The sequence below is a fragment of the Physella acuta genome, unplaced genomic scaffold (assembly GCF_028476545.2).
Source record: "Physella acuta isolate Inbredline_101_S28 unplaced genomic scaffold, ASM2847654v3 ptg000759l, whole genome shotgun sequence".
In the NCBI taxonomy this organism is placed as follows: Eukaryota; Metazoa; Mollusca; class Gastropoda; family Physidae; genus Physella; species Physella acuta.
In genome coordinates this window covers 14,230-41,950 of record NW_026732277.1, presented here as the reverse complement: position 1 = coordinate 41,950, position 27,721 = coordinate 14,230, and the positions used below count along the sequence as shown (strand labels likewise).

Below are 27,721 nucleotides of genomic sequence, written 5' to 3'. Positions count from 1 at the left end.
CTATATGCATGTTTGTCGGTTTCTAATATCCAGATTGTTGATTTGTCTGTTGGTCGGGGTTTGTCTTTAGTTGTTTCGACTGTCACTCCTTCTGTCTAGATCTATGTGTATATAGGGCTACGACTGTCTGTCTGTCTGTCTGTCTGTCTGTCTGTCTGTCTGTCTGTCTGTCTGTCTGTCTGTCTGTCTGTCTGTCTGTCTGTCTGTCTGTCTGTCTGTCTGTCTGTCTGTCTGTCTGTCTGTCTGTCTGTCTGTCTGTCTGTCTGTCTGTCTGTCTGTCTGTCTGTCTGTCTGTCTGTCTGTCTGTCTGTCTGTCTGTCTGTCTGTCTGTCTGTCTGTCTGTCTGTCTGTCTGTCTGTCTGTCTGCATGCCTGCCTGCCTGCCTGCCTGCCTGTCTGCCTGTCTGCCTGTCTGCCTGTCTTTCTGTCTTTCTGTCTTTCTGTCTTTCTGTCTTTCTGTCTTTCTGTCTTTCTGTCTTTCTGTCTTTCTGTCTTTCTGTCTTTCTGTCTTTCTGTCTTTCTGTCTTTCTGTCTTTCTGTCTTTCTGTCTTTCTGTCTTTCTGTCTGTCTGTCTGTCTGTCTGTCTGTCTGTCTGTCTGTCTGTCTGTCTGTCTGTCTGTCTGTCTGTCTGTCTGTCTGTCCGTCTGTCCGTCTGTCTGTCTGCCTGTCTGCATGCCTGCCTGCCTGCCTGTCTCCCTGCCTGCCTGTCTCCCTGCCTGCCTGCCTGTCTGCCTGTCTGCCTGTCTGTCTGTCTTTCTGTCTTTCTGTCTTTCTGTCTTTCTGTCTTTCTGTCTTTCTCTCTTTCTGTTTTTCTGTCTTTCTGTCTTTCTGTCTTTCTGTCTTTCTGTCTTTCTGTCTTTCTGTCTCTGTCTTTCTGTCTCTGTCTTTCTGTCTTTCTGTCTTTCTGTCTTTCTGTCTTTCTGTCTTTCTGTCTTTCTGTCTTTCTGTCTTTCTGTCTTTCTGTCTTTCTGTCTTTCTGTCTTTCTGTCTTTCTGTCTTTCTGTCTTTCTGTCTTTCTGTCTTTCTGTCTTTCTGTCTTTCTGTCTTTCTGTCTTTCTGTCTTTCTGTCTTTCTGTCTTTCTGTCTTTCTGTCTTTCTGTCTTTCTGTCTTTCTGTCTTTCTGTCTTTCTGTCTTTCTGTCTTTCTGTCTTTCTGTCTTTCTGTCTTTCTGTCTTTCTGTCTTTCTGTCTTTCTGTCTTTCTGTCTTTCTGTCTTTCTGTCTTTCTGTCTTTCTGCCTGTCTGTCTGTCTGTCTGTCTGTCTGTCTTTCTGCCTGTCTGTCTGTCTGTCTGTCTGTCTGTCTGTCTGTCTGTCTGTCTGTCTGTCTGTCTGTCTGTCTGTCTGTCTGTCTGTCTGTCTGTCTGTCTGTCTGTCTGTCTGTCTGTCTGTCTGTCCGTCTGTCTGTCTGCCTGTCTGCATGCCTGCCTGCCTGCCTGTCTCCCTGCCTGCCTGTCTCCCTGCCTGCCTGCCTGTCTGCCTGTCTGCCTGTCTGTCTGTCTTTCTGTCTTTCTGTCTTTCTGTCTTTCTGTCTTTCTGTCTTTCTGTTTTTCTGTCTTTCTGTCTTTCTGTCTTTCTGTCTTTCTGTCTTTCTGTCTTTCTGTCTCTGTCTTTCTGTCTTTCTGTCTTTCTGTCTTTCTGTCTTTCTGTCTTTCTGTCTTTCTGTCTTTCTGTCTTTCTGTCTTTCTGTCTTTCTGTCTTTCTGTCTTTCTGTCTTTCTGTCTTTCTGTCTTTCTGTCTTTCTGTCTTTCTGTCTTTCTGTCTTTCTGTCTTTCTGTCTTTCTGTCTTTCTGTCTTTCTGTCTTTCTGTCTTTCTGTCTTTCTGTCTTTCTGTCTTTCTGTCTTTCTGTCTTTCTGTCTTTCTGTCTTTCTGTCTTTCTGTCTTTCTGTCTTTCTGTCTTTCTGTCTTTCTGTCTTTCTGTCTTTCTGTCTTTCTGTCTTTCTGTCTTTCTGTCTTTCTGTCTTTCTGTCTTTCTGTCTTTCTGTCTTTCTGTCTTTCTGTCTTTCTGTCTTTCTGTCTTTCTGTCTTTCTGTCTTTCTGTCTTTCTGTCTTTCTGTCTGTCTGTCTGTCTGTCTGTCTGTCTGTCTGTCTGTCTGTCTGTCCGTCTGTCCGTCTGTCTGTCTGCCTGTCTGCATGCCTGCCTGCCTGCCTGTCTCCCTGCCTGCCTGTCTCCCTGCCTGCCTGCCTGTCTGCCTGTCTGCCTGTCTGTCTGTCTTTCTGTCTTTCTGTCTTTCTGTCTTTCTGTCTTTCTGTCTTTCTGTCTTTCTGTCTTTCTGTTTTTCTGTCTTTCTGTCTTTCTGTCTTTCTGTCTTTCTGTCTTTCTGTCTTTCTGTCTTTCTGTCTCTGTCTTTCTGTCTTTCTGTCTTTCTGTCTTTCTGTCTTTCTGTCTTTCTGTCTTTCTGTCTTTCTGTCTTTCTGTCTTTCTGTCTTTCTGTCTTTCTGTCTTTCTGTCTTTCTGTCTTTCTGTCTTTCTGTCTTTCTGTCTTTCTGTCTTTCTGTCTTTCTGTCTTTCTGTCTTTCTGTCTTTCTGTCTTTCTGTCTTTCTGTCTTTCTGTCTTTCTGTCTTTCTGTCTTTCTGTCTTTCTGTCTTTCTGTCTTTCTGTCTTTCTGTCTTTCTGTCTTTCTGTCTTTCTGTCTTTCTGTCTTTCTGTCTTTCTGTCTTTCTGTCTTTCTGTCTTTCTGTCTTTCTGTCTGTCTGTCTGTCTGTCTGTCTGTCTGTCTGTCTGTCTGTCTGTCTGTCTGTCTGTCTGTCTGTCTGTCTGTCTGTCTGTCTGTCTGTCTGTCTGTCTGTCTGTCTGTCTGTCTGTCTGTCTATCTGTCTGTCTGTCTGTCTGTCTGTCTGTCTTGTCTGTCTGTCTGTCTGTCTGTCTGTCTGACAGACTGACAGACTGACAGACTGACAGTGAGACAGACTGACTGACCGACCGACCGACCGACCGACTGACCGACTGACGGACTTACCGACTGACTGACTGGCTGACTGACTCACTGACTGACTCACTGACTCACTGACTCACTGACTCACTGACCGTAAAGTCAAGGATCCATCTTGGAAGAATCGCCAAAACCAAGTACGACGGAGACGTACTTGTGCTCCACAATCGGTCCACAACAATTATAATGTCGATGTTATGTATGTTAAAGCTATTAAATAACGGGAGTGATCACCCCTAAACTTTCTTAAATATTTTTATATAACACTATAGGGGATGGCAACTCGGGATTTAGACAATATTTAATCAATTATTACATACTTAATTAAACTTTTTAAAAAATAGAATAGAATCACGTAGAAAACAGAAATGCTCACCAAATGAACAGCAAACAATATGTGTGTAATTATACAGAACATTCTGTACAAATTCCAATTTTTTTTTTTTTTAAATCGGAAATAGCGTAAAGTAGGCTACTGCTTCATGTAACCAGAACTTACTCAAATATTGATACAAAACAGAAAATTAGATATTTTACTTTTTGTCTGCAATTTCTTCTAACTGTTAAGTTATAAGCTTTTGAAAAACCAAAAGTATAATAAGTTCCACCCGCTTACCAGAAATCGCTGAAAGTTGATACAGAATAATAAATTTGATATAACACTTATTATGGAATTTCATCACACTAGCTGTAATGGCGTAGCGAAGGGGGGGGGGGGGGCATATGACCCCGGTCGCCGACCTTAGGGGGGGGGCGCCAAAATGGGTTTGAAAAAGAAATTGAAAGTTGGAGGGGCTGCAAATCGAAAGTTCGAGGGGGGTGGGGTGTAAATCGAAAGTTTGAGGGGGGGGGGGGGGTGCAAATCGAAAGTTCGAGGGTCGGGTGCAAATCGAAAGTTTGTCCCCGGACGCCGGGAAGGGTCGTTACGCCTCTAATGGCACGCTAGTTTTGGTGTTCACAGTCACATATCACACACACGGAAAAGATTGCACAATTAAGTTTCTCTTATTCAATGACACATAAATCGTCAAGATTTTGATAAATCTGGATTTAGAATCTTTGCCCGATTTAAAGGAAACCCATATACTCCATATATGATGAAGTACTGAGGTGTAAAACGGTGAAAACTTTCACATTTAGTGTGATTTTTGTGCAGATTACAATATTTTCTCTATACTCTTTATACGAGGAAGGAAAGATGTACTCTTGAATAAAATCATATAGCTATTCCAGTATATTGCAGTCATCTCCCGCTGCAGAAAAAAAATTCAGTCTTTATTATAGATACCATTTTCTTTCGATACATATCTGCTTAAGTATTATATGTAATAGTTTTACTCTAATAATGTGCATTTTTAATGTGAGCTTTAGAGCAGATATTTTATATTTTAGAGTAAAAAGTTAAATTTCTATGTATCCACGCTCTAGTAAATGAAACAGCAGAAATATATCGAGTAATTTTATTTATAAGTTATTTAAAACTATAATGTTATACCTCGTGATCTCTGACTAGCTAGTTTTATGGGAGCTCATAAAAATTATTATTATAATTTTTTTATGTACATTCTGTCTTTTAATGTAATTAAGAAATGGTTTATTATCATCACATGTAATAACTTTTGGGACTTTGAATTAGCTAGAATTCGTACATCACTACACGTTCCTGTGATTTTTTTTTATCTTCACACTGACAAGGCATATAGTAACACACAGCACAGCGACCCTTGAGCCAGCTACAAACAGATTTTTAACAGAGAATCAATACGTTCACAGCCAAGTGATATGCAGAATTATAAACGCTCAGTTTAAAAAAAAAATGTTTAAATTGTATCTGTACAGTTGGCCTTGAGTTGTTCTCCTCTAATCAATGATCACGTTAGTAACAAATTGTTTCCCGATTACTATTTTTCTATATATGTATATCCTAAATATGCTACATATATATATATATATATATATATATATATATATATATATATATATATATATATATATATATTACATATATATATATATATATATATATATATATATTATATATTATATATATATATATATATATATATTATATATATATATATATATATATATATATATATATATATATATATATATATATATATATATATATATTTATATTTATATTTATATATATATATATATATATATTGGAGGATATATTTTAATTAATATATAATTTAAAATGTATACATTAAAGTTAGTATCTATTTCAATATATATATATATATATATATATATATATATATATATATATATATATATATATATATATATATATATATATATATATATATATATATACATTATATTTTAATTCTATTCCGTCCGAGAGAGGGGGGGGGGGGGGCTGTGGAATTTTACCGGGGGCGGTGCCCCCCCCCCCCCCAACTTCCCAAAGCGTCATCTGCCTGAACCTGCCAACCATGGCAGCGACCCATTCTGCCATTCCTCTAAAGAAAATAATTCTCCTAAAGTAATTATCCGGGGACATTTTCAATAACAAAAAAAAGTAATTTACATACAATGATATGAGTTGTATATTTTTTAAAATATTATATTCTGGAAACAGCAACAATTTTATGCACGACTTATTCAGCGACATGGGGCGGTGTAGCATGTCACCAGCGGGTGATCAAATCAAACGATTACAGCTCGAGTGAACAAAAGCAGCGACACAGCGGGACTAAGGCATAAAAAAAAAACTTCAACTGAGTTGTTGTATTTTTTTGGTATGAAATCAGTGAGTTTTATCAGGTGTATTGTGTGTTTTCAGGTGTATTGTGTTTGTTCGGGTGGATTGTGTTTGTTTAAGTGTATTGTGTTGTTTCATGTGTAGTTCGTTTGTTTAGGTGTATTGTGTTTGTTCAGGTGTATTGTGTTTGTTCAGGTGTATTGCTTTTTTTTTCAGGTGTAATGTGTTTGTTCAGGTGTATTGTGTTTGTTTAGGTGTATTGTGTTTGTTCATGTGTATTGTGTTTGTTTAGGGGTAATGTGTTTGTTTAGGTGTATTGTGTTTGTTTAGGTGTATTGTGTTTGTTCAGGTGTATTGTGTTTGTTTAGGTGTATTGTGTTTGTTCATGTGTATTGGGTTTGTTTAGGTGTATTGTGTTTGTTCCTGTGTATTGGGTTTGTTTAGGGGTAATGTGTTTGTTTAGGTGTATTGTGTTTGTTTAGGTGTATTGGGTTTGTTCAGGTGTATTGTGTTTGTTTAGGTGTATTGTGTTTGTTCATGTGTATTGGGTTTGTTTAGGGGTAATGTGTTTGTTTAGGTGTATTGTGTTTGTTTAGGTGTATTGTGTTTGTTCAGGTGTATTGTGTTTGTTTAGGTGTATTGTGTTTGTTCATGTGTATTGTGTTTGTTTAGGTGTATTGTGTTTGTTCATGTGTATTGGGTTTGTTTAGGGGTAATGTGTTTGTTTAGGTGTATTGTGTTTGTTTAGGTGTATTGTGTTTGTTCAGGTGTATTGTGTGTGTTCAGGTGTAGTGTGTTTTTTCAGGTGTTGTGGGTTTGCTCAAGTGTATTATGTTTGTCAGGCTTATACAAGACAACTAATTGTATCGTGGTGTATGGACATCGAGAAAATCATTGTGGGCTCCGGGAAATAAATTTGGAGGGTCGCTGGAATAAATTTTGGTGGGCCGCCAGGAAAAAAATTTGGTGGGCCGCTAGAATAAACGTTGCTGGACCGCAAGGATCTATTATTACAGTAATTGTCATTCAAGCGCTTTAAAAAAATGTCTATTTAATTAATTTGTCTATTAGTCGATTTCGTTTTTTTATTGTATGTTTGGAATTAGTTTATTATTGTATTTTTGCCATTTAAAAAGTGTCTATTGATTCTGTCCTCAGAATTGGATAACAAAAAAATACTATTTAAAAATTTGAAATAGGGAAGTTCTTTTTATAAACTTGAAGGCCCATTGGACAAGTGAAGTAGAGTTGACTTGTTTTGTGACCTCGGTATATGAATAGAAATTGTGGTCAGCACTATGCCCAGGAGACTATATATGGAAGGGTCCGATATTATTTTTTCACCAAGTCGCTTATACAAAGCAATAACTATTGCGATTGGTTTTATTACATCTGTATGTTTAATTAAAACGTAACAGTATTGCAGAAATATAAAGTATGGGAGCAGTGGTGGACTGGGCCGCCAGGAAATTGAATATAATCCCGTTGGGCCGCAAAGACACCAGGGCCGGTGAGCCGGGGCAAGGTTCTATAATAGGTGCATTAGTGCTTCGATTTAAACACCATGTTCATGAGTTAGCCAGTCCTAGTGCAAGGTGCTAACTTTATGCGTGCGTGAAAACTAGCTGATCGACAGTTACAAACCGAGATTATGCCTAAATTGCCTATATTTGGCAATAACATTATTATAATTAAGTTCTGATACTTTGCATTTATGAGTTTTAAAAGACTAACTAAACATTAATTGCAATGAATCATTATAGTAACCCGTTATTTGGGTGAGGAATCACATAAATAGATCGAGAGACACCAAGATAATCACGTAACCACAACAAAAGACAAAAAGATAATCACATAGCTAGAACGAGAGACCAAGATAATCAAATAACTAGAACGAGAGACCAAGATAATCAAATAACTAGAACGAGAGACCAAGATAATCAAATAACTAGAACGAGAGACCAAGATAATCAAATAACTAGAAAGAGAGACACCAAGATAATCACGTAACCACAACAAAAGACAAAAAGATAATCACATAACTAGAACGAGACACCAAGATAATCACATAACTAGAAAATGAGACACCAAGATAATCACATAGCTAGAACGAGAGACCAAGATAATCAAATAACTAGAAAGAGAGATACCAAGATGATCACATAACTAAAACCAGAGACACCAAAATAATCACATAACTAGAACAAGAGGCCAAGATAATTTTAACATGACATTGGTGTATGTCAAATATTTCGCGCCACAGCTCTACCTTTTCTTCTCTCGCACACAACAGGAATATTAACCCCTATCACACGAATTTACTAGAAATGTTGTATTGTCTTTAGCCCTAACACCTCGCAATCCCCCCTCCCACACACATACCTGGTAATCCCCCCAACAACCTTACAATTTTTTTGTTTTTAACTTAATGTGCCCGTTCTTGTTTTGTCTGTTTCTTGTAAACTGTATTTAATTGCAGTCTTTCTTAGACAAAATTTCGTAAGAAATTTCTCAACTATTGTGACTCAAAACCATTACGTCATTATCCTTGACTCGAGCGCTATCCCAGCGTGGGAGGGGGGGGGGGATTACGAGGGCAGTGAATTATGTTAAATCTCGTCTGATAGTTTTGTTAAACATCTATTGTTCGTCGATTACTGCTGTTATGATTTTGTCGATATAATTTTTATGGTAACACCTAAGTGTAACTGCGCTGTGTTTGATACAAATAAAACATTATCTATTCGAAGTTTAATGTTTTTATTTTTGTGCTCTTTTACTTTATTTTCATTTTTTATTACATGAAATATTTTTACAAAAAAAAATATTTTTAACAGCAGAACTCACGCTGCGCGCAGGTGGCGGTAGCACGTCCCATGTGAATGCGTCGAATGTAAATATGGGGAATCCTTCAACATGTTGGGCTGCGTGTGTGAGTAGCACAAGACATAACCCTTGGTTCACTAAATCTGGATCAAAGTAATAATAATTATGAGGTTATTTATTTTAAGCGCAAACCTTATGAATAATAATTAATAAACAAATTATAAACCCAATTTTAAAAAAAAGCAATGATTTAGAGACATTCGTGTGCGTTAGGATTTCCATCTATTTACTTCCTGAGTGAGAATATATCAATAATAAATAACCTGTGATTCACTTACGCTGAATCAGAGCCATAATAGTTATAAGTTGATTTCTCTCAAGCACAAAACTTAGAAGAATAAATAAATAAATTAGCTAGAATATTAGTATGTAGTAATTTACTAAAATGAGCACAATTGTTAATAGATTGTGAGAAACTAGTCTTAACTAGTGTTAATACAAAGTTTCTTTTTATAATCTATCACGCCTTTTTCATTTGAGATCAGAATTTCTATGCATAGTTCCCATTAAAAAGCCTTTCCACAAAAAGCACAACTGAAAACAGAAAATAAGCAAATACAAATATTTTAATACAGTTTCATATTTGTCGTCCTTTGCTATCGACTTCATTTTAGTGATTTAAAAGAATATTTGCCTCACGTTTTCGTTCTCGCCATTTTTCGTTACTCATTGTAAATTTAACGATAAATTCGAATTCTCATTGTATTCAGCAAAGGATATCGCTGTCTCTTTTTCTTCTTTCTTCTTCTTCGTTCTTAATTCTAGTGTTGCAAAAAAATTCCCTCCAACACAATTACGTAATAAGTTTCAACTTATGCGCCATAAACGCGTTGACTACGATTTCAGCCTGCTTTTCTTTTTACAAGCTTTTATTTAACTTGCTTTATCTGTCTGCCTGTCGACAGTCCGTCTGTCGTCAGTATGTCTGGCTGTCTAGATCGAAACGCTCGAGCGAAATTTCTGGCACTTCTGACATATTCGTTTCAAAGTTGGCACGTGGTTCAAGACATAAAGACAATGCAATCTGACATTAAATTTGACTAAACTGGATGCCTAATTAATTTTTTATGATTTAATTAAAAATGTGTCCAAATTAGTAGGATGTCTTATCCAACTATTCCGCACTATTATACGCGCGTTATCATGTTAATTAGGTGCGCAAGGGTTTTTAGTCAGGCAACTAAATGCATTTCTTTAAATCTAATATATAAAGCTCAGTTCTGTATGTAATGCATTTGTATGTCGTTGGAATTGTACGATTTTAAGTGTTAGAAAAATTATCGTGCGCATTTGTCTAAATTTATGAGCTAAAAAATTACCATTGAAAGTGTTGGGAAATAATTTTCATTTTTTTAAATTATAGTAATAATTGTCGGCATGTTCATTAGACACAAGTTTTAAAAAATATATCATCTTTTACAAAAATTCTAATTATGTCTTTATTTAGTCCTATAGCACTTACTTCCCTTTGATAAATTAGGAAAAACACAATTACTTCCCTTTATAAAACCATTGCATTCCGTGAAAATAATTTACTTTTTAATTACTTTGTTTTGGTGTTGGGAAAAAAAATAATTACATAATTATCGGGGATTGATCAAGTGCAAATGTTGTAGGTATTTTACGGATAAGCTTGGAGTATTAAAATTGTTTATTAAATTGAAACAGGCGCGTTCGTTTAAGTGAGTGCAAAAGACTGTGAATAAGTTGGGGTACTATAGTCGTTCTTTAAGCTGAAACAGGTGATTCCGCCCCGGGCGTTTATGTTCGCGTTAGTGTTTTCTTTGTGTTTAGGTGGGTTTGCGTTAGTGGTTGCGTTTTAATTTGGTTCGTTTTTGTTCTTTCTTTTTTCGTTTTTGTTTGTGTTTTTTTTTTTTGTTTGGGTTTGTATTTGTGTTTTTGGTTGGTTTTGCGTTTGGATTTGGTTTGTTTTCGTTTGCTTTTTTCGTTGATTTTTTTTTGTTGGTATTGGTGTTTGTGGGTGTGGTTGTGTTTGTTGTTAAGTTTTTGTTTTCGTTTGTATTTGTAATTGTGTTAGCGTTATGTTTGCGTTTTGTTGTTTTTGGTTGGTTGTGGTTTGGGTGGGCAATGCCGGGTTTATGATGATTACTAAACACACAGGTAATGGTCTTTAACAGAAAGGTTTTTCACAGAAGCCAGAGCAGGGCCTGGCCGGGACGGCTAGTATATTATAATACTCTACTATTTAGATAACTATAAAGAAAAGCGTGGGTCCCTTTATAATTATTAGCAAAAGTATCCAATAGGCAATATAGTGACCGACTCGTTTCTTTATAGTTGTTTTAATAGTAGAGTATTATAATGTATTTAAATAAACTCATTTATTTTCTACTTTTAGTGCATTATTTCATAAAAGCTTGTTTTTAAAACGTTTTCTATTAATTTTTTTTATATTATTTCCTCAACCTTTGTACAACCAAAAACAAACTCTAAGGCAGTAGATTTTTTAAGTTGTCTCTCCTTGAAGAGTGGCTGTTCCCAGCTATTGAGCGTCGTCTGTCCGGGGTGGCGCAGTAAATTAATAGTATGGTGTCTGTTTTAAAGATCAAAATAATTTCTTAACTTTCTGATCCCAAGGGTAAATCGGAGGGGGGTAGGGAACAGTTGAACAATTTGTTAAACGTGTGATCTATTCAATTATCAACCTATCGTATCAAAAAGTTTTAACGTCGTATTATCATGAACATAATAATCTCGTTAAATTCGTGTATATAATACATTTGTATTTAAAAAATGACAATTTTTAAAGACGCATAAAGCAATACAATCGGTGACATTTTACAACACCCAGTTAGCTGCATAAAGAAATATATATAATTACTTATATTTCTATTAACAATTGTTTTCCAGTATTAATGTCTTCTTTATTTTGTGACAAAGTTAGTAGACCGTAGTCATAATTACGTGGTTTAAATAGAGGCTTTTAAGATTCGTCGTTGGCGGCTGTAATCAAGCGGAGAACGTTTCCTGTTATTATTGTCCATACACAGCTTAAACTAGTATCACGCTGAGATAAATAATGTATATTTTAGAGAATGACATACATGAAATATTTTAAAATGATTTAAAAGAAAAAGTTAAAAAAAGTTTTAATATTTATCCTGCAGATGATAATGCATTGGTGGAGTGTGTATTGGTGTTATAGAATGATTGATTACTTCTCATAAACAAGTTTTAAATATAATTTTTCAGCATTAAATGATTCCAGCTGACAAGAAATAGTTCTTAAAATAATAAATACCAAAACGTAATATCATATTTTTAACACGTTTCTTTAGAATACCAGCCCTTGAGCATATGTGAAAAGTGGTTTTGTTTTCATCTAAGCAGGAGTGCAAGTATAGAAAACCGACCACAGCATTCCACAACACACATACCTATTCCGCCACCCCCTTTCTAAACACCTTCATCTCCCTCTCACCGCTTCACAGGCTATGTATATCGCCAAAAGATCAACAATCCTCAAGTCGTCTCTAACAAAAGAACGTTTTTTATTCAACTTGATGCACAGTGAAATGGATTGTTATGTGTGTGTGTGTGGGGGGGGGGGGGGGTATATGTTTACCTGGATCCGATTGTCAATCCTATTCACACATACGTTTTTATCTGAATGACTTTACTGTATCAGCCCTATGGAATTATATCTGTACGAGATAAATGGCCCGTTGAGGGAGAGATACAACGGGCGCTATGTAGATAGTGTTCTCTTTTTTCTCTAAATCAAAATCAAAAAGAAAATCACCGCCTCAAATTCAAATTTAACAGGAAACAAAAAATGTCATTGAAAATGGATTTTTGTCCAGAATCGGCATTTTTACTGAATTTAAGCTTGATCTACACGTAGTTACTGCATAGTGATACTAAACATAGTCGAAGTCATCCCCCTAAACCTTGCACCTAAGCTCAAACGTGACATAAGTCTGTCTGTCTGTCTTTCTGTCTGTCTCTCAGTCATTCTGTCTGTCTGTCGGTCGGTCGGTCGGGCGGTCGGTAGGTCGAATACTCGGTAGCCGATTTTTGCCTTTTCTTACTTTTAATAATTAATTCAATGGAAAGTAATATATTAATTTTGTCAGTCAGTCATTTTTTGTAACAGACAACACTATAAAAGTATGTTTTTTGAATTTTTAAAATTGAGTTTGGTGAAATAACATTACAATTTTCGGCTGAATTTAATAGTATTTCACCATACAAACTTTCGAACTTAGGAAACAAAATATTCATCGAGTGTTTTTTTGTTACACAAACTAGCCAGCTGACTATTCGAGTGAGTAAATCAAGGATTATTTCATCAATATATATGATAGTAAGATCCGTGTGATCTCCATAAAAGGTAGTTTTTTTCAACATGGCCGCAATAACCATAGCAACCATATTCTCAGAAGTACCTGATTCATGAACGTATTTTCCAATAAGTATCATAGCTTAGATACGCACACATATATAACAAAGTCTTATTAATTAAGAAGTTTTTTCATCGTTTTTTTCACCCGAGCCTAAAGTAACTGAACGTGAGTTGAATCTCTTCCGCCTATCTCCACCACTCTACACTGAGCCGACACCTCCACCAGCAAGTGAACCGTAAGTTCATGTCAGCTGATTTTCAAGATAAATACTTTTTCAAGGCCATTGTTTTTTTTTTTAATTTTCCGTTACTGATGAATATATACAATGTATGAATACATTTTTCTTATTTTTTTAAACACATAATAAAAACTACTGGGTGGCATTTTGGGAACATCTACAGAGCAGATTAAATACGTATATAGATGTAGCTTTGTATAGCAATAATTATGATCATTGTAATTATCTACGTAATTAGATAGCGGAAGTGGAGCTAAAGCAAAGTCACAAATTTAAGCGTCACCGAATTCAACCTCTGGCATAAATTTGTCTTAAAATTAGTATTAACATTCTGTTAACCGGAAGAAAATCTAGTTATTTTACATGTAATACGTATGATTTTTATCTTAATAGTAGCTGGATAATCCATTATTGTATTCAGACAAAAAACTTTTTCAATCATCATGTTAAAAAAATGGAGGGATTAAAATAGACAAGAAATATTATATTAGTAAATATAATTATCTTTAATAATGTGTAGAGATTTAATAAATGTAAAGATAAAGTTAACCATTGAGCAATTTAATGATGTGTTAAAATTTGATTTGAAGGGGAGACTACAATGTTATTTGAAATAAAATGCGCCCGATTATTTTTTCCCTTCTATCGTACTTTGCGTTTTAAATTTGTTATTGTGAAAAGTTCAAATACTAAACAAAAACAATTATATGTGTATATATAGTTATATATATATATATATATATATATATATATATATATATATATATATATATATATATATATATATATATATATATATATATATATATATATAATGTATCTGTATATAAATACAATAATAGTAAAAACAGACTACCAACTGAAAAAAAAAACATGCATTGCAAAACCAGCTTTTATTATTAAAAAGAAATACTTATACTATCACAATATTATCACAAATCACCTCTAAATAAACATAAATAATTTAATACAAGTTGAATAGCATAATATATTCAAACAAAAATTGGTTTCTGAATAAACTTGTCAATTTGAATGTAGCTTTGGAATATAGTGTTTTGTAACAGCTTATGTGAATGTATATGCACATGTTCGTATATGCGTGTGTACATGTATGTTTATTTAGCGTGTGCGATGTCATGTGTCAATCTTGAATAATATGCTATACATGTAAATAAATGATGTAAATAAACACTCTAGGCTAAATAATTGTTTTTAATTTATATTTTAACAGCTTGCAATTATCAAGGTTACCCATCGCATACATAATTTCTCGTATTTAGTTATTTAATTTTAATTGTGTTCTGAACATACAGGACTCAAATACTTATGTCGTTTCCAATATAGTTTCCAAAAAAGGGCATACTTGTTTTCTTTAAAATTATTATTTAATTGAGAATATGTATTTACAAAAAATCACACTCAATGAAAGCTCAAAGTAATTATTTTTTTAGAAAACAAGCGCATTCATGCATGCAATGGCGACCAGGAAAACACAGCTAATTAAAACAGCAGTTCCAGCTGCAAAATGAGAAATGATATGATATGATATATATATATATAAATATATATATATATATATATATATATATATATATATATATATATATATATATATATGTCATATATATATATATATATATATGTCATATATATATATATATATATATATATATATATATATATATATATATATATATATATATATATATTGTGGAAATGTATTCTAAATCCCCTTTTCCATTTTTTATAATTTGGTTAAAAATCCAAAATTATACTTAAACACATTTACAAACTCTACCTGTACAGTCTTCGCCTTTAAGCTTGTAATGAGACGCACACTGGCAAATTTTAGCTGTCATTGTTGTAATACATTTTCCCGTGTACTTGGTGCCTGGGCAGTCAGTTTTGTTTGTACATCGTTTGCCTGCCGCTGATCAAAATGTACAGGCATGTATTTATGTATATATATATATATATATATATATATATATATATATATATATATATATATATATATATATATATATATATATATATATATATATATATATGCTTGTATTGGAAATAGTACTAACCTACAATGGTTACATTTAGCGCATCGCTAATGCTTGTTGCTCTGTTATATGTTGATGTGCATGTGTAGAAGCCATTATGACTGGCTGCATTAGCCTCAGTTATTACATAAACGTTTGTGAAGTTCGTAGTTAAAGAACTATTTCTGAAATCAGAAATGGTTTATAAACTATAATAGTGTGAACGCTTTAAGGAATTTTAGTAAAAAATTATAGGTTGCAGGGAAGTCTCTCACTTACTATTCGGAATCTCGTTAGCCAGGTAAAGATATGAATTTTCGAACGAAATTAATTTCTTTGATCAAGATGCCCATTGATAACACACAAAAAAACAAAAACTTGACGGTTTCAAGATTTTAAAATACCAAGAGCACCCACAACGCAACAATTATTAACATTTTACTTATAATATAATCAAATTAAGTTTAGAACAACTTGTTATGGATTCAAATAAATAATAACAAACTGCAAACATCTTTAAAAAATTCCAATTTACATAGGGTATATATTTTTCTTAAGCTAGCCCTCAACTTGTAATCTACCATTATCACGGTTTACGATTCTAAATAATTTAATTAAAAATAGCGGCCATACCTTTTCTATATATTTTTAACCGATTTAAGAAAAACTATTATATTCACATATGGTTTGAAACATACGAGCCCTTTTAACAACTCATGCATTATTTTAATTAAGGATTACCGCTTCCACGAGAAGGACCAACCAGTTGTTACGTTTAAGCCAGTATTACACTTTAGAACGTAGTCACCGCCTTCACCATAAAAAGTACCCTCAGGCTCACGGGTGATTGCTGGTTTCATTACTAATAAAAAAAAAATCACGATTTAGTATATTTATAAATGTTTTTGCTAATATTACTATAAAAAGCCTGTTATAATAATGACGAAGAAAACACAATTAGGAATATGTAATGATCCGTATAGAATGATCTTTGTGTTAAATACTATTGACTATTTAATTGAAAGAAAATTTACGTAACGTTTTTCTTCTAGTGGAATTACACACACAAAAATTAAGTCTCGCAAAAAAAGGGATTATTGTACACGATACCAATGACGTTTGCATGACGTGCATACAGAAAAGTAATACAATTTTTGAAAAATGAATTTTTCGCATGTGAACTGCATAATCAATGTATAATGACTAATGATTTTAACTATTGCAGAAAACAGGCATTAAAAAAACAATTTGTGTTAGACAACTATAAACCTACCAGCGTGAAATGACGCTTCTGCCGTCGTGTACCGACTCTTTACAGCCCGACACTTGTACACTCCGATATCAGCCTCAGTGAAGTTGTAGAGATGGATTGTCTTGTTGTTTTGGCCCTCTATTGTGTTGTCGTTGAATGACCAATGATATAAATCCGCGACGTACAACTCACCACCGCAAGACAAAATCACAGCAACTCCTAATATTAGATCTCCAGTACTTTCTTTGACTACAGAAGGCATTGTAATAAAGTTGTTACCTGAAAAAAGTAACTCATTTTGAAAAAAAGTACGTACATGTTATAAGTAATTACAGCACTACTTAATTTTTAAACGTATAAACACATTAACATAATTCAATTGATTGCAAGTCGAAATACGGAAAGGCTAGTGGCAACTATTGTTTATTTTTTTATAGGTTGCTATATAATTTCAAAATGCATAAACAGATTAAAATATTTCAACTGAATACATGTCGAAATCCAGACATGCCAATGACAACTATTTTTTTTTCTAAGCTATTGGTTACTTCATAATTTTATAACCGAATAAATCCGCAATTGTAGAATACATTTTATACACACTTACTGACAGATATTGTTGGACTGGTCGATGAAAATGTAGATGTTCCATCGTAAGTAACACTACAATTGTATGTTGTATTACTTAATGCAAACATATTTATGCTGAAGGTGTTTGAAGTTCCTTTTTGTATTGATTTTATACCGTCCTGTAAATAAAGTAAATCTATTTATCCATTAAAATTTTTAACGAATGGAAATTTGTACTTCCATTGTAATTGAATTTCAACAATAAATTATTTTTAACAAAGCTAAGTGGTAAACTTGATTTTGTCGATTTCTGTTTTATGTTTTACTAACCGAAATATGCCAATATAATGTTATGGGCGTTCAGTGAATAAAAAATACCCCACGTATTTAATAACACTAACGATGAAACTGTTGTATATACTATGTTACCAGTGGCACTTACCCACAAAAATAAAAGTTAAGATACAACATCAAAATAGTTACGTGGCCTCTCAAAGATTAGAAAATGTATGGTATGTGATAAAATAAAAAAAAAAACTAACTTCTTCCTACTGAAGATACAAACTTGCATTCAAAATCGTTTTCTGATATCACTTTTAAAACATGTAATGATATAATATTGATTTGTTTACGTTTTATATAATCAGACAGTACTAAATAATTACATTTCTAAAAAAAAAATGCCATATTATGTTAAATTTTTAATCGGTCTTTACCAATTAAATTTTTTGAAATAATATATTTTATAGAATTTAAAGTACAAACTGAAAAATCATATTCCACAGCTTTTGCACCGCTTAGGAATGCCAGCACTGGAATAGTTATACAGGTAAGTGTTGGACCGTCCGCTCCAATATTGTAAGTTGTGTCTGTAGTTATTAGACCGGTTAGATCATCCACGACAAGTGAAGCAGCTGTTCAAAAAAATAAAACATAACTACGTTTTGTAAACATTAACAAATATAAACGAATATTTGTTTTACATGATAAAAATAAGTTAACAGCGAAATGTATAATATGTAGTCAATTTAAGCGATTTACTATATAGTTTCTCACTTAAATTCAATAAAAAAAAGGCATTATTTTTTAACTTAAAAATCGAGGGACAGGTAATAAAATGAAGTAGCCTATATTTTGTTACTCAGCGTAATGTACACAATTGAAATCTAAATTAACAAGAGTATAATAATCAACCTCGCAAAGAAACGATGAAAGGTGAACAAATACATTTTATACAAACAAAATGTGTTAGTTTTAAAAGAAGACGGTAATAAACTGTGGATTGGGAATAAGTTGGTTCATGGTGTATAGGCTACTTTTTAATCTGTTATAGTGTCTAGTGAATTGTTTGAAATTATCACGTTTTCTCGTACGTAAGGTGTTTAATTGTCGTAGCAGTATTTAAACTAACATGAAACTTTAACTGCTACCATATTTCAGAGTGTTTTGAAGAAAAAAGCGTGGTTATGTTATATCTTATTGAATAGATAGCTGACCTACCTACGACGGTTATACTTAGGTCATCGCTTGCTCTTGTTACCCCGTTGTAGGATGAGGTGCATGCGTAGACCCCGTCATATTCATCAGCAGTCGCATTCTCAAGTGTGTATGAATCAGATACACTTATTGTCAAGTTGCCATCTCTAGTTTTATTTTAAAAATTGTATTGAGATTGGTTTTATGATATTATCATTTCTTTGAAATAATTGATTAAACACACGTATCATTAACAGAAACAGAAAGAACACGATTTCAAGCTAACAAAAGTCATTTTCATTTGTTGAACAAAATAGTCCATCTATTCATTACCTAGAACATAAAGGTAATATTCATCGAATGTAAAATTCAGTGAAGTTCTATGTATATAATTTTTATTTCATGACATACTTTAATCAATAACGTTAGTATTTATTAATTTGACGCTCTTCTATCTTACTTTGTCCACGAGAAGTCCCAACCAGTTGTAAAACTTGAACCAGAATTACACCTTAGAATGTAGTCACCGCCAGCACCATAGAAAGTTCCAGAGGGCTCACGGGTGATTGTGGGTTTCATAACTGTTGGCAATTAAATAACGTGTGTTACCTATTTATTAGTTTTGAGGTTTATACAAGGGCTTGGGACTGTCAGTCTGGAGCAGACCTGACATTAAACCAGTTGATTCAATAAAACGGAAGAAAAAAAAACAACTTGGAGTATGTTGCGACTTACTTTCATTCGACTCAACAAAGTTTACACTATTAAAATAGTTTTTTTCAGCCCATGTTTATCCACAACTAACCCAACTCTATGCCAGCCCCTACTAAAAAGGCCCCAACCACCCAACCCCCACCCCCATACTATCGCTCACTCCAGCTTTTATACCTGTACTCGACCTTGGGGTAACAATACATAAACACCCCAGGGTTAACTAAACTCACACCCGCACTCTCCCTTAAGTTCTAGACTATTCTTACATATTTTAACCTAACGGGTTTAGTGTAACATAGAGAAAAATTAACTATAAACACAAACTAAAAGTGGAATTATGTTGTACGATTCCTCGACTATCTAATCCAACAGTTTGCATATCGAGTGTACATAGACTTATTTAAATTAAATATAAGTTACAAGGGATTTCATTCTGCCAAGTAAAAAATCACCCATCTAACTTTCTGATATATTTTCGGGCGATATAATAAATCAGATAAATAAATCAAAGTTTAATGATTGTAAAGTATTATAAGGCTTTACATAAGCTGACACTTCAGGTTACAAAAAGAATGCAATATAAGACAGAAAAACCTACGAGCAACTAAAGATGTATTCGCCGTCGTGTACCGACTCTTCACAGCCCGACATGTATACTCTCCAATGTCATCCTCTGTAAAGTTGTCGTGTCGCAATATCTTACTGCTCTGGTCGAGGATAGGATTGTCTTGGAAGTACCATACATAGTAGTCTCCATCAACAGTAGTATTACCACACGACAAAAGAAGTGGAATTCCAATTGTAAAATCATCCGCACTTTCTTTGAATAGAGTTGGATCAGGAACATAGTTGTCGCCTGAAAAAGGAAAAGTAGCATATTGTTCGAGTTACTTTGAAAACAAAAAAAAACAACGCATCATCAATGCAATAGCTATTTCAGGATGTCGCAATTTGGTAATCATGCATGAGGAAGATCATCATAATCGTTTCCGGTTCTCGTCCAAAACACATGGGGCAGATGAAGTAGAGTTAATATATTATCAAAATCACAACATACAAGGTGATAGTGTGGTAGTCAAATGCCCTCAGAGCTGGGTGGAAAAACGGACATCCCACAGGCTTGGGCCGGGATCCGAACTCTACTTTAGAGTTAGTACTCTTAGGCTTGAGGAAGATACATCAAATCTCAACGTGTATAATTTCAAGTCTCATTCGGGAATCCACATTTTTATTTTAAAAATTAATAAAAAAAGTTCATTTGATGGTTAAAGTAATATAAAACATAATTTTAAAGAACTATAGCGTTGTTTCTTTTCAACTTTAAAATTTGATAAAACTGTTTATTCCGTTGATTATTTTTATTCATCAGTTTATGCAAAACCTTACTGATTTCGATATTATAAGTTGGCGGCGAAAATGTTGTTGATCCGTCAAAAGTAATACTACAGTTATAAGATGCACTGCTCAGAACAAATATATTCAGTGTGTAGGTGTTTGAGGGTCCAGTTTGTATTATTTCTGTGCCATCCTGTAAAATGAATGTTGCTTTCAGGGACGAATTGTTAAGTTCAAAGTTTTAATTAATAAAACCAAATTCAGAAGATTAATAATTTATAAAGCAATATATATATATATATATATATATATATATATATATATATATATATATATATATATATATATACTTTTTAAACAAAATTAATGAGAACTATGTCAGCATCGTTGGGCGAATGATAGTCTGTTGTATATGAAAAGAAATAGTGTGCTCTATATTGTAATACCGACACTAATTACCTTATTCATTTTATTTCTATTTTAGAGTAAAGTTACAAAGTGTGTACTAAGGATTTTTTAAATAAAAATAACCCACAATAAATAAAATAGAAAGCACATACAGAGAATTCATATACTGGAGGAATTTTAATGTCGTAATCAGCAAGTTCTTCTGTTGTCGTGCAGGTGAGTGTTGGACCATCTGACCCAGCGTTGTACACTGTGTCTGTTGTTACTGGACCTGTTGTGTCTGTTACCTCTACGATAGCAGCTGAGCACAAAATAATTATGTCATAGTGCAAATAAATGTTTATGAACTTTCACAAGCTCTTGAATAATACGCGTAAAAATAAAAATATGTATACTTGCAATGAAGCTGAAATATAATTTACGTACTAGAGCAGGGGTCTCCAAACTACGGCCCGCGGGCCGAATGCGGCCCGCTAGGTCATTTCATCCGGCCCGCGGCGATCTTTTTGTCCACTGAATAAATGTTATTAGAGGTGACTGAGTAACTTTGCACAGAAAATTCAAAACAATTTGAAAATATAGCTTTGGGTGCAAATACCATTGCCCGCCGTGTTGCAGACATTGGTGAAAACATCATGACTCAAATAGCGAAATATGCAAGCAAGCTTCGCCATTTTTCAATTGCAATGGATGAGTCGCTGGACAGTTGTTCCACTTCAACTTCTTGTGTTCATTAGAGTGGGTATAGAAATTGGCCTCTGCTGCAGACATAACTAGTCAATTAAATTTTCTGAACCTAAAACGGCAAGAGAGGGAAATCTAGTATCTTAGGGGAGGGGGGTGGACACTTGAAATTTGCAAATATTTCTATATTAATTATATTTCGTGGGAGGGGGGGGGGGGCCTCCCCATAGATGTCTTAAAGAAACTCTGGCCCCCGAACTAATATTTCATTGTTAATGCGGCCCTCGGACTGAAAAGTTTGGAGACCCCTGTACTAGAGTATGCTTTGGCCTATTTATTGTAATTATATTTTTACAATACAATTTTAAATTACTTTTAATATTTTGGTTCTGACGTAATGAAACTTAAAGAAGAATCTGCTAGAATTTTAAATAAAATTCATTACCTTGTGTGTATTAAACACACACACACATACACACACACACATACACACATAAACACATACCATTTAAACAAATTATCTTCATATGTTAAAGTATTATATGGACTTTTTATCAATACGGAATGATTTAAGTTCATTGTAATATTCAGAAGCGTGTGTGTTATTGTGCTTGGTGCATTAAACTAACCTACGATAGTTATATTTAGCCCATTGCTGGTACTGGATACCCCGTTATATGAGGATGTGCATGTGTAGACGCCATTGTTTGTAGCTGCGGTTGAATTTTCTAGAAAGTAGGAATCTGATTGCAATGATGTGTTTTCACCATCTCTGTTAAATAAAATTAAAAAAAAAAAAATGGTAATGTAGGCATATATTCTTTTGATCTTTCTGATTCAAACATCTTTAGAAAAAAAAATTTAAATTTAAAATAAAACATTTTAATTTCGATAAATGAAATATATTTTTATATCCTATCAAGCTGATTGATGTTCTGAGTGTATTCTTCTGTAGTATCTTACTTTGCCCACAAGTAGGTCCACCCCACCGATTCATTTGAGCCAGAATTACAAAGGAGATTGTAGTCACATCCTGCACCGTAGAATATTCCAGAAGGCTCACGGGTTATAGTGGGTTTCATAACTGTTGAAATATAACAATTGACTTAAAATACATTACGTAACTGTACTGATTTGCTTAAAAACAAAAATGGACATCATTAGTAACATGGTCTCAAGCCATATGTTGCGATTTAGCATCTAAAACTATTTCTACAAGTAATATAGACAGAAAAACTTATTTTTTAAAAAACATAAATTAAAATGTAGATTTTAAAATATTCGTACAGTCAAATAGTATTTATTTTTTTAAATTGGCAAACTCACTAGCAACAAATGACGCTTCTGCCGTAATGTAACGACTCTTTATAACACGACATTTGTACACTCCGATATCATCCAATGAGAAATTGTCCACCCGGAATGTCTGGCTCTGTTGATATTGGGGTACTTTGTCCTTTATTGTCCATTGGAAAATGTCAGCTTCAGTTGTTTCATCGCCACATGATAAAACAAGGGTAGATTCTATAGATAACTCGTCTGGATTTTGTTTATATATGACAGGGTCGGAAATGTAACTGTTACCTAAAATGTAGAACACAATTGACATGCATGAATTTTAAAGCAACTTCGCATGAAACATCTTTAGTTTTATAGTGGAATTATGTTTATTGCCTTGAAAATAGAAAAATAAAAAATAAAAAAAAAGTAAAAAAAAAAAGATATAGGTCTAGTTGTCTGTTTTGTTTTAATTGTATTACTTCTTGTAGTGTATTTATTTATATCATGTTTGAATTTTAGTACTCGGAATTTTAAATCCTCTTACACGCAAAACAAAATTTATGTTTTTCTTACAATCAGAAAATGTCATCATCGCTTACTTCTTTTAAATATATATTTTTTTACAAATAGCAATTATTCAACATAGTACCATTTTTTATTCTTTAGAAAATCACCGAATATATAATACAATAGATCGTAATTGTTTTGCAGGCTTTTGTCATCGTATCTTTTATTATTTTTTATTTAACTGGTTACAATAAAAAAAACTTACTAAACGCGACAGTACTGCTTGGTAATGAATATGTTGTGGTCCCATCATATGTAACACTACAATTATATGTTGCACTATTTTCTGAACCGGAATAAATGGTGTAAGTGTTTAAAGGACCTTCTTGCACGGATGCTACACCATTCTGAAAATTAAAAAAAAAGAACAGCATTTGTAAATTTAAATATTATCCTACCATTTTTAAAACACATATTTCTATATAAATGCACAGTGACACAGTAAATAATACTATGTAGTCATTAAAAAAATATTGCTCATACATTCGATAGCTGCTAATCAAACTTTGTAACGATAATCAGAACCAACGTCATATTTAATTGAAAAATTACAATACACTGACAAACTCTTTAAAACAGTATACATTGATCACCATGTATGCATGTTGTTTTTGTAATTGTCTATGCAAAAAAATCTAGCATTTTGTTTTGTTATCGTTTACAAATTATTAATTCATTCTTCTTTATCTTCGGTAAAAACAATGATAAAAATGAATAATAAACAAAATAATATAGCTAAAAATGGCATTAAGTAAACATACCCAAAAATCGTATCTCAGATGTTTTGAGCTATCAACATTTTCCAGTTCTGGGGTTGTCGTGCAGGTGAGATTTGGACCATCTGCTCCAACGTTATAGGTTGTGTCTGTAGTTATTTCACCAACAGAGTCTCTGGCTATTAGTGTGGCAGCTGTTATATAATATAATTAGCATCCTCGTAAAAAAATCTGTATTTCATTACAAATTAAGCATTTTTTATTATAATTTATTTATGAAAGTATAAATACAAATACATCATCTCGTAATTAACACCTAAACCAAAATTTAATTTCAAGACTGAAACTTGTCTTACTAAGGCTCTTGAGTTCAGGAAAAACCATTACAAAAAACATTGAAAAGATCAAGCCTTTGAGAAACCCTTATTCATAATATCATACTCCTATTACTCAGGTCGTCTAAAATTGACTTAAAAGTAAAAGGCTTTAAAGGCTGTTAATTTGTTTTACATTTTCCGTTTCAGAAAATTAACGCATTAAATATTGTAAATGTACATATAATATATTATATTTATTATAATTATATATATATATATATATATATATATATATATATATATATATATATATATATATATATATATATATATATTTATTTATTTATTTATTTATTTATTTATATATATGTGTGTGTGTGTATATGTATACATATAAAATGTGGAATTAACTTACCAATTATAGTTATAGTTAGGTTATTGCTCGTGCTAGATACACCATTGTAGATTGAGCTGCAGCTGTAGTTGCCGTCATGTGTGGCTGCAGTTGCATTGGTAATTGTGTAGGAATCCGCAGTGGTGCCGGCGTCAACGTTTCCACTTCTGACCATGAACAAAATTTGCAATTCTTTATTTCAACCACCGTGTCATAAGCATTGCAATCATGTTCATTGCGTTATGCTAAGCTTAAGGTGTTTATTCACAATGATACACCAAATAGGCAAGTACTTAGGGTGTCATCCATAAAAAACGTTACACTTTTTGTGAAATTTTTACCTACCCCTACATAACGTCACATTTCGTAACAAACAACAAGACCGCCTATCATAAACTGACGTCTACAACATCCTCCCCCCCCCGCCTTCGATATTACAATTAATTTTAATTAACATTTATTAATTATTAACGTATTGACGTAAAATCGGATACACCTGAGGACAGATGGAGAGACTAGCTTGGAACATACATGCCTTGAAACTTCTTGCCAGCGGCCTATGCATTGTCGGGAGCGACTGGCTAATATATAATTGATCAATAATTTTCTATTACAATTTACAAACACAGTTTTCTCGTAAACGCGAAATTTATGTTAAAACTCAGTTTCTGACATCACTATTTTAAAATGCAGAAGGGTGACGTCAACCTATCCAAGCACCCACTGCCCATCATCACACATCACAAAAAATACTAATCCCCCCACTCCCCAAAAAGTGTGACGTAATATATGACCAACAAAACACATGACAAAGCAGTAGATGTTCTCACTTGGTCCATGTGTACGTCCACCCTTCTGTAGCACTCGAGCCAGAGTTACATCTGAGAACGTAGTCACCGCCTGCACCATAGAAAGTTCCAGAAGTCTCTCGAGTTATCGTAGGTTTCATAACTGTCAATAAAAATGGTATTATTTATTACATGTTTTTATTGTAGTGTAATTCGTCTATGGATAGCTTGGTTTTGCTCTAGAACACGAGCGAACTAACTAGAAAGTCAACGTCCGGTTATAATCTCTAAGCCTTTAAATAATCACCAAATCGAATAGATCATATATCGAAATGACGTATACTGATACAATAAGAAGGTAAAATACTAGTGACAGCATACGAGGCTAATAGCTTAATAGAATCATATGAGAACATAGTGGCTTCTTCCTCGATTTTCGGTCGTACGCAATTGAAAGCATTTTTACCAGTTAGTTAAGTTCGAATAAAAGTACACGTGAAAAATATAAGAACGAAAAAATTAGATTTTATTCATGATTTCTGAATACAGCTTTGAACAAAATTAACTCTTTCAATCTCTAAGGGTAAGTATAATTGTTTTAAGATCGACCTTTGTTAAAACTACTTTGAAATATGTTTTAATATTTCAAATATTAATTTGAATTAGAACTGAAAAAATCGTTTTATTATAAGTAAACATAAGACTGCATATCTCTTTCCCTAAGATTATATTCGATATTATTAGTGTGAGTCAGATGTTATGGCTTACGTTTGTTGAAGACAATATCATACACTAATTAAATAAACATTGTTTTTATACACAAGGAAAAATTATGATAGACACATCAACTTACTAGCAACAAAAGACGCATTTGCTGTTGTGTACTGACTCTTCACAGCCCGACATTTGTACATCCCGATATTATCCTCTGTAAAATTTTCTAGTTCGAGTATCTTACTGCTCTGGTCAGAAATATATAACTCCTGAAAGTACCATAGGTAGATGTCTGCAGCAATCGTGTTATCGCCGCATGATAAAACAAGGGCAGATCCAATCGTTACATCGTCATCACTTTCTTTGATGATAGTTGGGTCGGATACATAGTTATTGCCTAGAAGTGGAAATTGAGTGTATGATTTAAAAATTTCCCTGCTCTCTCTTCTACTTTAAATCAATCCTGTCTTATGTACATTTTAAGTGAAATTAATTATAATTAAAATAAACATATGTTTAAAAATAATTATTTAAAAAAGATTGTTAATTGAAACTCTCGATCATTGCGGGCCATGGGTTAGCCGAACTGAAGTACACAAGTTTCAGTTACCAAAGGATATACAAGAATATTCAGCACCGTAACCAACAGCCTCTACCCAGTCCATATTCATCAAAGTTGAGTTAAGAACTTTTTGCAAACTCGAGATACGAAGTAGAGACTTATGAGCTGTTGTGTACTTTACCGTACGGGCAAGTCGTCCGATATATTTCAATAATAGTGAGTATAGTTATATTTTTTTCTTCTTCTTTTTTAAATTAGTTGTTCATTAATGCACACACTTACTAAATGTTATGGTGGAACTCCGTGACGAGTATGTTGTCGACCCGTCAAATTCAACACTACAGTTGTAAGTTGCACTGCTTACAACAGAGGAATCCAATACGCTGGTGTTTGAGCGTCCGGTTTGTATTGTCTTTGTGCCATCCTTTATAGAATACTTGATGTATTAATCATCCTACATATGTAATGTAAAGTTCCCTTTCTAAGCTTAGGGTCCGTGGGGCAAGTCGAGTTTGAATGTTTCTATGAACTGGGATAGTGTGGTCAACTGTGCCCAGGCGCCTTTACTTTAAAAAAAAAACGTGATTTAGGTACCAATAAGAAATTGATGGATTCAGCGAGGCTCTACTAGCTTAAAACCGGACTCGAACTCTAGAATTTCGGGTAAGTACTCGTATGCTCTACCATTCGACCACGTCGTCCCCTTCTATGTATGTACTTAGAAAATTTTAAAAAATATATAAAAAAAACGAATTAATTAATTAAATGCAAAGCTG

At 33.5% G+C, this 27,721-nt stretch overlaps 1 protein-coding gene and 1 long non-coding RNA gene across 2 annotated transcripts; both read right to left on the bottom strand.

Moving 5' to 3' along the window:
• Positions 1-14,019: 14,019 nt before the first annotated feature.
• LOC131950378 (uncharacterized) lies at positions 14,020-16,692 on the bottom strand. Its single transcript, XR_009388309.1, has 4 exons — positions 16,441-16,692; positions 15,210-16,029; positions 14,933-15,064; positions 14,020-14,652 (listed from the first exon to the last, which is right to left on the bottom strand). It is a non-coding gene; the product is annotated as an uncharacterized LOC131950378 (long non-coding RNA).
• A 320-nt stretch (positions 16,693-17,012) lies between these two features.
• Positions 17,013-27,048, bottom strand: LOC131950381 (uncharacterized). The gene is made up of 16 exons (XM_059312488.1): positions 26,994-27,048; positions 26,523-26,780; positions 25,712-25,832; positions 24,903-25,048; positions 24,216-24,364; positions 23,660-23,801; positions 22,933-23,190; positions 22,570-22,690; positions 22,236-22,378; positions 21,075-21,223; positions 20,566-20,707; positions 19,778-20,035; positions 18,926-19,046; positions 18,490-18,632; positions 17,755-17,903; positions 17,013-17,168 (listed from the first exon to the last, which is right to left on the bottom strand). The coding sequence occupies exons 1-16, from the start codon at positions 27,046-27,048 to the stop codon at positions 17,013-17,015; spliced, it is 2,511 nt and encodes an 836-aa protein (XP_059168471.1).
• Positions 27,049-27,721: the final 673 nt, after the last annotated feature.

Coding starts and splice junctions, on each gene's coding strand:
- LOC131950381 (XM_059312488.1), bottom strand. CDS start 27,048: ATGGACTGGGTAGAGGCTGTTGGTTACGGTGCTGAATATTCTTGTATA. Junction 23,191..23,659: donor AAGCAGTACTGTCGCGTTTA/GTAAGTTTTTTT, acceptor TCTACATTTTAG/GTAACAGTTACATTTCCGAC. Junction 19,047..19,777: donor GAATACATCTTTAGTTGCTC/GTAGGTTTTTCT, acceptor AATTGCCAACAG/TTATGAAACCCACAATCACC.